This window comes from Perissodus microlepis, chromosome 8 (genome assembly GCF_051167445.1).
Source record: "Perissodus microlepis isolate ML-2025 ecotype Zambia chromosome 8, ASM5116744v1, whole genome shotgun sequence".
NCBI classification, from domain to species: Eukaryota; Metazoa; Chordata; class Actinopteri; order Cichliformes; family Cichlidae; genus Perissodus; species Perissodus microlepis.
The window spans coordinates 5,310,222-5,321,654 of NC_140468.1; the positions used below are offsets into that span (position 1 = coordinate 5,310,222).

Sequence of the window (11,433 nt, forward strand, 5' to 3'; positions counted from 1 at the left end):
TCACACGCCAAATATTTTCCCTAAAATGGTGAAAAAAGACTCTTTTGCCGAGTCTGAGGCCTGCTGGCGACTGGTGTTGTATAACCAGGTGGCTTCAGGCCAGGCAAGCTTGACTTTGATGATGATGATGATGATGGCGATGGTAAAGGGCCTGTGCTACAGCTGAGTCATGTTTTTCTTGGGGGTAAAAAACAAAAAGATCTCCGGCTACACGTTTTTCACTCTCCTGATTGATTTATTCGGATTATTGTAATTCATTTTTGTGCTTTTATTCTGAACAAATCGATTTATGCTGATATTGCGCACCGTGTCCTAGTTGTATCTTTTCGCCTTTCTGCTTTTTTCCCCCCTCACATTTTTTTGATGTAGCTTTAAACAAATATTCGCTCTGATGCATCCTCGTCCTGATTTTGCACAAAACGCGGAGTCAATAACCACCGCTGCTCTCTTTTATCGATTTATTTTCTATTTCCGGCGCCTCTGCAGGGTGTTCTGCGTCCTTTTTGATGCTGGGAGTTTATGGCTGAGGCCATAACGTGACGGGAAAACACGGGATTGCCTCTTTGTTAGTCAGTGTTTCTCCAAAAGTCCAGCAGCTGTCCAGCACCGGGCTGCAGGGACTGCGGCCTGGCGGAGAGGCGCCAATCCAGCTAAAGATTAAGATTTGATTTCATCTCAATTCTGATCGAAATATTAAAATATAAAATGTTTTCAAAGCAGACATGACGCAAACAGAAAATCTGTGGGTCAAGGGCGCAAAATCAAAGACAAGAGGCGGATTATTCATTCCTGATTATTATTATTTTTCCTCCGTCTATGAAGCTCTAATACAATTTATGCGTTTTATACTCACGTTAGAATACTTTTAAAAACTGCTTTTTTCTGGCTTTCATTCAGAATTTTTGCCCTTTTTTAAAAAAAGGCAAACTAACTGAACAGAAGGAAATACAGAATAATTTATTATAATGCATTTTCCTTTCTTTTTGAACGAAATTCTGCAAACTACATTTCGAAAAGCGACTTAGCTTCAGAATGGAAGCAAATTTTGTATTTTATTAATTATAACAATCAATCAATACGAGTTAAATGGACAGAGAAGAAAAACACAGAAGACTAATAACAGTCGCGTTAATTTCCCTCCTTGTTTGCTCTTAACTACAAATTAGTTCATGGGTGAAAACAAAGAAACGAAAAGCAGGCTCCAGGCACCTGAGACGTCTTTCAACCCTTCATACTTACCAGTTTTTTTTTTCTAAGTGTGAAATTGTTGTCCACTTCATCATGGTGTGTTAACGTGATGATGATGATGATGATTATGATGATCCTGAGTGCCGGCGCGTGTCCTCCCCGCTGCTCTCTGCATGTCTTCGTGGACTTCAGTCAGTCAGGGTTGAATCAGGATGAGGTCTCACCTTCGAAGAGTGAAATATATGCATCACTGACGCAGGTTTCTTGCGTCCATGTGGATCAGTTTGTGCTCGTTTTAAAGGGTTTACTGGCAGAAGAGTTTTATTCCAGACTTTGTTGGCTTTAGTGAATTATTAAAGGAGATGGAAGTGAAGGTTAGAGGCTGAGCGAGACTCAGGCTGTGCGTAAATGTTTTTGCTTTTTTGCACCGTGTGTTTGTGTGTGACAGAGTGTGGGAGAGAGGGGGCTGGATTGCATGAAACAGGGGTTATATTTAGGCTTTTAAAAAAGTATAAATATATTTCTATGAGTCTTCGCGTCTGTGTGAGCGTGTGCGCGAGCGACAAGCTCGAGCGCTTCATTTCGATTCACCGGGGACTCCTGCGCGCAACAAGAGCCCCCCATGGGTGCAATAGTGCAAGCACAGACGGCGGTGATTGGCCAGAGGTTGATCAGATGGTACACTTCCCCTCTGTATTCAGTGGCACCTCACAACCCCCCCTTTCAGCAAAAACCAAATCTCCGATAAAGTAATGGCAAAACCACTTGGACTATAAAAGACAACAAATCATATTCCTCCGGAGTATATACACCCCGTTGTCCACCCAATGAGTTCCTATTTTGTTAACTCAACTTTTCCCGTGTCTCTGCCGGGAGGACAGGACTCTCTCCTGGGTCAGATACCGCTTTATTCCTCGGGATACACCGATCCGTTAAGACACTACTCCAACGCGGCCACATATGGAGCAGCCAACATGCAGGAGAAGGTTTACCCGGCGTCTTACTACCAGCAGACGGGCGCAGCGGCCGCGGCCATCTACGGCCGGGCCGGCGGCGGAGCGCCCTGCGACTACAACCCGGTCGGGACTTTCTACAAGGACGCGGAGGGCTCGTGCGCTTTCTCGAGCCGCGAGGACCAGCCGCTGTTTGTCACTCAGGAGCATCAGCAGCGCAAAGCGGAGTGCCCGGAGCAAGCTGTCAGCATGAGCAGCAGCATCGACGACAAGTCGTCCACGCTGATCTACCCGTGGATGCAGAGGATGAACGCCTGCTCCGCCGGTGAGTACCCACGGCCGTTAGAAGAGGCTACCTGCCAGGTGTGGAAAGCCTTTCAGGTCATTGCGAGCAGCACAGCGCGCGGAGACAGAGCCGAGCGGGAAGTTTGTGTTTTTGGCGATTGCACGCGGAGATTCGTGCGCCTTCGGGGCTTTTGGCTACTACTACATCATCAGCACAACACAGGCACGGGCTGCATACCCGCGCGCACACACACACACATTCACTACATTGCGCGCACGCACACGCACGAACTCAGTGGGCCTACACCACCCGAGCTTCAACCCAAGAGCTCCCAGCTCGCGTCACATGGCCCCTTTTTGGATTTTTTAACGCGCCTTTTGGCTAAAAAACTTAATTTAACGTCCCAAACACGAACAAAAAAATATGAATTTCACTGCAAATTAAAGGAGAAAACAAGCCTGCCTCTGACTGCACGTGCACAATGCGTGCTTTAGATGACACAAGAGAGCCAGTGCATCATTTATTATACAGAGACTGCGCTGTACTAATGACACTTTTCTGAAAGGCTTACTGTAACAGGCGCCATGTGGGAAGTTTAAGAGATATAATGGGACTACTATCGTAATATCACATATATGTGTACTTTTTTTTTTTAAACAAGATAAATCTGCACCTACAGAAAGGAGAAAATATAAAATAAAACCATACATTTTGATTTTTTTTCGGACTTTTGCGCAGAACGGTTTTATTTTATTTTGTTTATTTGTATTTACTTAATTATTTAATTTGGATGCATCACTGCACACAGTGAGTGCGTTTTCCTCCCGCACTTAACATTTAATTATTAACACATGACTTCATTTTCATTGCAGGCCCGTTTGGCAGCAGCGGCCGCAGGGGCCGACAGACCTACACCCGCTACCAGACTCTGGAGCTGGAGAAGGAGTTCCACTTTAACCGCTACCTGACCAGGAGGCGCCGGATAGAGATCTCCCACGCCCTGTGCCTGACGGAGAGACAGATCAAAATCTGGTTTCAGAACCGCAGGATGAAGTGGAAAAAGGAGAACAAACTCCTCAACCCCTCAAAGACGCCCGAGGAGGAGGAACAGGCGGAGAAAAAGAGCTAAAAGGACACTTAAAATAAAATAAAATAAGAGGCATGTGTGTGTGTATGTGCACACTCCTGACATAAAAAAACAATGTATTATTCCTTTGTAGATACAAAGTGCTGCCAAATCACATGTTAGAGACGTGTAGAGTTTATTCCAGTATCTGCACAGTGACTGTGTCCGCATTAGGTTAAAAATCAGAAACCAGGTCCTCCTCTGTTTGTCCTGTGTGTGCTCGTGCGTTTATTTAGGGGACTATGCAAAAAAAACAAAACAAAAAAACAAAAACAAATAAAATCAAATAATAATAAAAAAATCCGCCAAAATGTAAATAATTTTTAGTGTTTGGTTCATGTTGTTACCTCATGATCGTGTAGGCCTACTGAGTTCCTTTCTTTGTTTTAATGTTGATTTTATTTTGACATTAAAAGAGGAGTTTTCGTCCTTTTAACTGTACATCCTGTGGCTGTGGTCGCTCTGTGATAGTCTGTAGGCTTGTTTTGTGCCATTAAAAAAGAAGAAAAGAAAGAAATTTGTACAGATGTTACATGTTATTTATTGTTGTCTTCGATGCACATCTGGATATTGTGTGCAATATTTTGTTTAGGAAATTGTACATAGAAATAAAGGCTTTTTGATGTATATTGGAAATTCTGGTTGTCTATTATTATTATTTGTACGAATATTATTAGCAGTAGCGGTGCTATTAGTAGTTTTAGTAGTAATGGTAGTGGCTCAGCGTCTGCTCAGCTTCTTAAGCCACAATAAAATCATATAATACGGCGTAAAAGTGAAAATTTCCCCCTTTTTTTGGATACTTTTGGGTAAAGTGCGCGAGTTTGGCTGAGAGCTCGCTGTTTTGTGCTACCTGAGCCTTTTGTGGCCTGCGTTATGAGTGTTACATAAATGATGGATGACTCCGGGGGCCCTGACAGCGAGTCCCGGCGGGGTGCTACCGCAGCTGTCCGGAAGATGGCGCTCTCTGCCTGCGCGGCTCTCGGGGCGCAGCGGGGAGGCACCATTGACTGGAGCCCTAACGACCATTATTTCGTCATCATTTGTAACCATGGAGCATGAATTACCTCTTGAAGTCATCAGTGAGGATTTACGACTGGTCAACAAAGGCACGTGATTCCCGAACGCTCTCCCATATTTGGCCGCATACCTGGCAAAGTACAGTAGGGCTTCATTGCTTATAATTCATGATTGCATCCATAAATCGTGCAAGCACACAGGATTATAGCGACAAAGATCTACAAATCGAGGCTTTAAAAATCCAAGCAAATGAGCTCTTACTTTGTAAACTCGTTCTCAGGGCGCTATCCAAATGGCTCCGACTATCAGTTACTAAATTATGGGACTAACGGCGCTGTGAGCGGCTCCTTCAGAGACCCTGGCACCATGCACTCCGGGTCTTTCGGCTACAACTACAATGGCATGGACCTAACCGTGAACCGCACCAACACCGGCGGCCACTTCGGGGCTGTGAGGGAGGATGCCCGGGGATTTGGGGCGGACGCCCGCTACAGACAGACGCCCAACTGCTCGCTGTCGTCTCCAGACCCGGTGCCGCCGCCGCCGCCGTCGTGCGCCACAGCCAGCCGGGAGCAGCTGGAACTAAAAAGCCCCTCTCCTCCCTCTGACCGGAGCGCGACCTCGGGCGGCAGCAGCCTCAACAAAAGCAACAGCGCTCATTTCACGGAGATAGAGGACGCCACGGTCGCATCCGAGAGCGAGGAGGGCGCGCATAGCAGCGGAGGCGGCGGAGGCTCCTCCGGCACGGCACCGCGGGCGCAGCAGCAGCAGCAGCAGCAGCAGCACCAGGAGCCCAACGCCACCTCCTCCACTCCTACAGCAAACGACTGCCAAACGCCACAAATATTCCCGTGGATGCGGAAGCTGCACATAAGCCATGGTAGATTTCCACCTCTCTTAATATTTAGTTTTGAAGGCTGTCACGCTGACGGTGTGCCATAAATCTGTCAGGTGTTGCATGAGTGCGCAGGCTGGCGTGGAAGGAAGAATTTAGAGGCAGAATCAGTAAGAAAAAAAAAATCTTTGTGGGGTTGTTTGCTTTAAATGCCGCTGGAGCCCGGAGGAGGTGTGGGGTGTAGTGAGCTGTGCTGGCCCAGAGCTGCAGAGGGAAGGCTGATTGTTGTGTTGTGTTATGTGTCGTGTTGGTTGCATGCTTCCACCCATTTCATGCTGTGTGACCCCCCCTCTCCGTCCATTAAATCACAGTGAAAAGCCCCCCCACATTAAAAAAAGGGAGAAAAGACAGAAAAGAAAGTGTAGTTGTTGGTGTGCAGTGCGGTTGCTAATTTTCTGGATTTTCTGTAAAATTGTAGATATGACTGGACCTGATGGGAAAAGGGCCCGAACTGCGTACACCCGCTACCAGACGCTAGAGCTGGAGAAAGAGTTTCACTTCAATAGGTACCTAACCAGACGGCGGAGGATAGAGATAGCCCACGCCCTGTGTCTTTCCGAAAGACAGATCAAAATCTGGTTTCAGAACCGCAGGATGAAGTGGAAGAAGGACAATAAACTGAAAAGCATGAGCCTCGTAACGGGAGGGAGCGCCTTCCACAACTGAATAACTTTTTGGTGGAGTTAAAAAAAAACAGAAAGAAAGAAAAAAAGAAAAACATAATAAGTTAAAAAAAAAAAAAGAGAATCCATGAGTACTGTAAAGCTATTTAAAGCGCAGCACCTTCCAGCATGCCATTGTGATAGAAAAAGAAGTATTCTGTGGTCTTAAAATGCCATTTTTAGTTCACTGTTGTTGTAGCTTAGATGTGGAAAATAAGATGTAAATATCGCAGGGCTGGGGAGTTATCTGTCCATCTCTCCTCTCTCTTTCTGTCTCTTTCTGTCTTTCTCTTGAAGGTGTTTCAACTTGAGCTCTTTATTGTAACTTCTCCGCGGTCTAACAGGAGTAAATTCATTGTACAGTAAAAACAAAACAAAACACACGTTTAAAAAAAGGAAAAGAAAAGAAGAAGTTTCCAAACCACATGCTGCTCTTCATCGAATGTAATGTATTCCGGGGGCCATTCAAAGCGCTTTAGTGTAACTTTTACTGCTATTTTTGATGGTTAACTTGTGGCCAAGATCCATAAACTTTCAAGCCAATGTGTAGCTCTAGGATATTTTGTGCATCTGTTATTATTATTATTATTATTATTATTATTATAATTATTATTATTACTATTGTTTAGGACTAATTATGAGCAATGCAAATGTATTCAACCTGTCAATGTGATAAATTTTTAGTGCAAAGGGTTATTCTGTGGATAGGCAGTGATGTAAGCTTTTTTCTCCAATAAGCTTTTTGTATTTGTAAGTGAACTCATAGCGCTTGAAAATAAAGTTTCTCTCAATTGCTTTGAACGTGTCTCGACTGTCTCATCGATTAGAATAAAAACAGATTAGGTTTTTCTTTTAAAAAAAGGCAGGCCATTTTTAAGTGGAGATGCGCAACTTTTTCTGTGTGCGTGCGTGTGTATGTGAGTGTGTGTGTGGCTGCTTTTCACCCGCATTAAACTTATTAATGATTAACCTGAAGGATTTGTTAAAATGTCCCACACACAAACAAGATTTCGGGTCAATTTTTGACGCATTGTTTTTGGCGCAGACACAGTGAAAAAGAAGACTTTTTAAACACTTACCTCTCTGCAGCGAGATGTTTGCCATGTGGGAAAATATGTTGCTGATAAAATCCACCTTTAAAAAAAAAGAGGGGGTAAAGCTTTGGCTTTACAGGTATATAGGCAAGGCTGAAGTTGGTAAAAATCCCCCTTACCAAAGATTGTATAGGCCTATATTACTTACAGACTGTGAAAAGTCACGTGAGGTCCATAAAGTTGGTTTTATGGTTTTGGGGAGTAGACAATGTACTATATAATTCACAACCTTGAATGAAAGTGACGGCTTAACTGCGTGGATGGGACTGCAAAGGCTGGACTGGGGAAGGAAGTGGTGTCCACTCATGTTTAGTTAGTTTAAGCTGCTGCGCGAAAACTTCCAATAACTGTTACGCATTAAAAGAGTGTGGCTGCTAAAATGTTATTTTAAAAACAGTCTAAATATTAAGATTTAATTGCGCAAATTTTAGTTCTGGGTTTGAGCCACAGAGCCACATTTTAAAACTGATTATTTGTCACTTTTATCATGAAAATCCTAAACGTTTTGCTGTTTGAACATCCTCATTTAGAGGCCCCTGTTTCTGCTCAGCGTGGACACATACTGGCAGATTTTCATACTTAAAAGAAAGTAATCCAAAGTTTCTTTTTCAAACACGAGCTGATTTTTTTAGGAGGGAAAATAAAATCTCTTGAAGGCTAATGAGAAGCTTTATAGAGCTGCCATGCAAAAACGAACTTGAGCGAGGTCCTGGAGTGATTTATCCGAATCTGTCAAGTCACCGAGCGGCCAAAGGTGAAGTCTCGGACAACTCCGAGCTGGACACAGGCTTCACTGACTTTACATAAAGAAAAGCCAGGCTATGTGGGTCCTGGAGTGCATTGTCTAGCGGCCACTAATAAAACATAATGATATTATGTGCAGGAAAGCAAAAGACTGCAAGAGACTTCTGCAATATTTCCAAAAGTATTTCCAAACTCATTTCAGGTTTAAGAAAAAAAAAGAGTAAAAAAGTAGTGGTGGGCTATATGGGTCCCAGACATTTTCCACATATTCATAACTATTAAGTGGCAATTTAGCCAGCGTAATGAGTATTGCATATTGATAGGGGTAATCTGTACCCGGATTTCATGCATAATTCATGGCGGCGGGGATCATCGCTGGGTCAGGAGACGGTAGAGACTGCAGCCCGCAGATGCGTCAGGAGGAAGACTTTGCACTGTCACCACCGAGGCTCAGGAGCGCAATAACGCGGTGCTTTTGCACAGGAGAGAAGAGGCTTCAATGCCTATATTTCTCATATTTTTCACAGTTTATAATCAGGGTTTCAATCACTCCAAAGCAGCTGCGTAAAATTAGCAGAATTCAGCTCCACTTTGCGCTTTTGTTTGCGAGAAAACTGAGTTTAAAAAATGTGGCGATGCACGCTGAGTTATATATCTTCTGTATACATTTACAGAATTTAGAATTTAGCACAAATATTGAAGTCTTAGTTTCAAAATCAGCGAATAGAAATATATATATATATACATATAATGTTGTATACCTAATAATAGAGAGCGTAAACATAAGGAGTTTGTATTTATTTGCACATAAATGTTACAATCAGCCAGTCAGTGTGAACGACTTTAATCAAAATCATAAAATGCATGAAACCACCTTGAACATTTCTGTTTGTATGGGTGCTCAACATCTGGCAGGCTGTGTGTGACTTCACAGCTGCTGCCGTTTGTTTGTTTGTGTCCGTGAGGTCTCTGTAATGAGGCGGCTGTGCCAGCAGAGGGCGCCTCAGACCGAGCAGGCTGATGATGGATGAGGTTTCTTTCTGGGGTTTTTGCCTCCAGCTGGAGCTCTTATCATCGGGGGCATGTAAGTTACAGAGAAGAACAGAGAAAAAGACGAGCTTTGTTTATCTGTTATCTCTTTCGGTTTGATCAGGTGGAGGGAAACACATTTAATCGTGCGCACTCTGAGCTGGGAGTGAAGCTGCTTTTTGATTTTTTAAAAATAATAATAATAAAAGGTTGGGTTCATTTGTCTTTACGGTAGCTGGAGAGGAAATAATCAGACTGACTTCATGTACTTTGTACTAGAGTATTTCTACTTTGTGTTATGCTTTAATCTGTATTCCATGTTATTCCAAAGGTGTTAAGGCCTTTTTTTACTGCACCATTTTTATCTGTATTTAAGATCCCAAACTTTTTATAAAGTTTTATAAGGTGTTTTAAAAATTACTTTCTTAATGTGAAACTTTTCCTTTGTTTTGAGTTTAAATAACTTTTTAAAGCTCAAACCTGTTAAATTATTTTACATTTTACAGCAAAATAAGAGAAAAAACATCTTTTTCTTCCTTCTTCTGCCGTTGATAACCCCATGGCCTCTCATGCTTATCTTTTGACCCCTCTGAGGTCACACAATAACCTTCAATTAGGAAACACTGCCCTAAGCCAGCTGTGTGTCATGTAGTTACACATTTTAAGATGCTTTAATGCCAGCTGATGACCTTGCAGGATTTCTAGTGGTGAGTTCAAACTTCTAATGGAGGACTTTTTGTAATCTTTTGGTATTTACTCTGATTTGAGTGTCTGAGTTTCTCGAAGAGGACTCTGTAGCCTCTGACGGTGAAGTGCATTCAGTCATATCACTGTTATAAATGCTCATAATGTTTAAGTCTTACTTCTTATTAGAGAAAGACAGCCATGAGGTCACTGCAGCTGTAAAACATTTGTCCAAACTCAAACCTCTGTGGGCATATTTTACAAAAATGTTTAGAGTTGGTGGCTTTCTAGCTAATAGTTAATAAATCATTAAGTTACTCTTATAGATTTATTATAAACCATAAATAATAACGTTTGGGTGTTAGGGCTGTAGAAGCTTCTTCGGGCTGGTTATAAGAACTGAGTGGATATTTTTTAGAAACTCCCTGCAGATGGTACGGACACAACATCCATTTAGTAACAACTTGCTAGCGTGTATAACTGTAGACCTACCATCAGAACCCATTTAATAATAACTCATTAACATTTATATCTCCAGACCTGATTTATCAAACCCTTTATTATTTGCACATTTCCATCTATAGTCACATTTTTGTCAGTTAAACACATTTATTAAAGAGTAAAGAAACCCTTATAACTCCAGGTGCTGTAGTCAATACTCCTTATTAACTTATATAATCACAAATACATTTAAAAATTGCGTTCTTAGTGATTTACCTCCTTTTTTAATGACTTATTACTTAGTATTGTTACTTTGAAACATCAATAAGTGCAGATTTGGTCACTTGGTGATCTGAGCAGGTTATCAAAACACCATAACAATGACTTATTCACATCCATGACTGCATGTGTTTGCTTTAAATGAATCTTAATAACCTTTTTATGTTTATAACTGGATACCTCATGTAATAAACCCCTAAGTGTTTGCATGTTTCCATTTATAATCACATTCCTTGCGGTTTAACACCTTTATTAATGACACATAAACACTTATAACCGCAGGTATTGTGGTTAATGCTCCTTACTAATGACATTGTTGTTACTTTACTCTTTTTAAAAAAAACGTATTAAGGTGTATACCTGCATATTTTTTAACTAAAAGTATTTTAATAATGTAGTAACATAAACTGTTGTTATGTCCAACCTTCTTCTAATGATAGCGTTCATCATTTAAAAGCTCAAACTTCTGACTAATTTATATATACCCTCAGAACGGGTTATTATGAGCCCATATTAATGACTTATTAACTTTTATATCTGTTTTTAATGACTCGGTTGAGTGTGTAACGTGTTGTATCATACCGCTTGTCTCAATATTCTTATTATTGCAATTTTTATTATTTAAAAAAAATTGAAAACATCTTATTCATGACTTAATAACAGCTGCTGGTATTTGCATTCGGCAAATTCTAATAACCTTTTTTAAAACTAGAAAGCTGAGACATTAAACCCCTTATTAATTTCTCATTTGCATTTATAATTCAATTCTTGGAAATTAACCTACCCCATCAACGAGATATAAACAGTTACAGCTTCAGATTTTCATACAGTAATAACTTATTGGCATTAATAGCAATAAACGTTATTTTCAAACTTTATATTAAAAACTATTCTCATCTATAAATGAATTTATAAGTTCTGAACTAAAGACTTATTTTTGTGCATAAATTCCAGCAACATGCGTCGACCTTTATAAATCTAAAAACATGTTGATGTTGCTGTTGTTGTTGTTTTTTTAAAAAATAAATAAAT

At 41.3% G+C, this 11,433-nt stretch overlaps 2 protein-coding genes across 2 annotated transcripts; both read left to right on the forward strand.

Annotated features, from left to right (window-relative positions):
- Positions 1 to 946: 946 nt before the first annotated feature.
- On the forward strand, positions 947 to 4,189 carry hoxb6b (homeobox B6b). Its single transcript, XM_084937148.1, has 2 exons — positions 947 to 2,466; positions 3,300 to 4,189. The coding sequence occupies exons 1-2, from the start codon at positions 2,016 to 2,018 to the stop codon at positions 3,554 to 3,556; spliced, it is 708 nt and encodes a 235-aa protein (XP_084793274.1). The 5' UTR covers positions 947 to 2,015; the 3' UTR covers positions 3,557 to 4,189.
- A 433-nt stretch (positions 4,190 to 4,622) lies between these two features.
- hoxb5b (homeobox B5b) lies at positions 4,623 to 6,931 on the forward strand. Its single transcript, XM_084937145.1, has 2 exons — positions 4,623 to 5,453; positions 5,887 to 6,931. The coding sequence occupies exons 1-2, from the start codon at positions 4,823 to 4,825 to the stop codon at positions 6,132 to 6,134; spliced, it is 879 nt and encodes a 292-aa protein (XP_084793271.1). The 5' UTR covers positions 4,623 to 4,822; the 3' UTR covers positions 6,135 to 6,931.
- Positions 6,932 to 11,433: the final 4,502 nt, after the last annotated feature.

Excerpts from the sequence above, each read along its gene's own strand:
- hoxb6b (XM_084937148.1), top strand. The coding sequence starts at position 2,016 with ATGAGTTCCTATTTTGTTAACTCAACTTTTCCCGTGTCTCTGCCGGGA. Across the intron at positions 2,467-3,299 it reads GATGAACGCCTGCTCCGCCG|GCCCGTTTGGCAGCAGCGGC; the intron begins GTGAGTACCCAC and ends TTTTCATTGCAG.
- hoxb5b (XM_084937145.1), top strand. The coding sequence starts at position 4,823 with ATGAGCTCTTACTTTGTAAACTCGTTCTCAGGGCGCTATCCAAATGGC. Across the intron at positions 5,454-5,886 it reads GAAGCTGCACATAAGCCATG|ATATGACTGGACCTGATGGG; the intron begins GTAGATTTCCAC and ends GTAAAATTGTAG.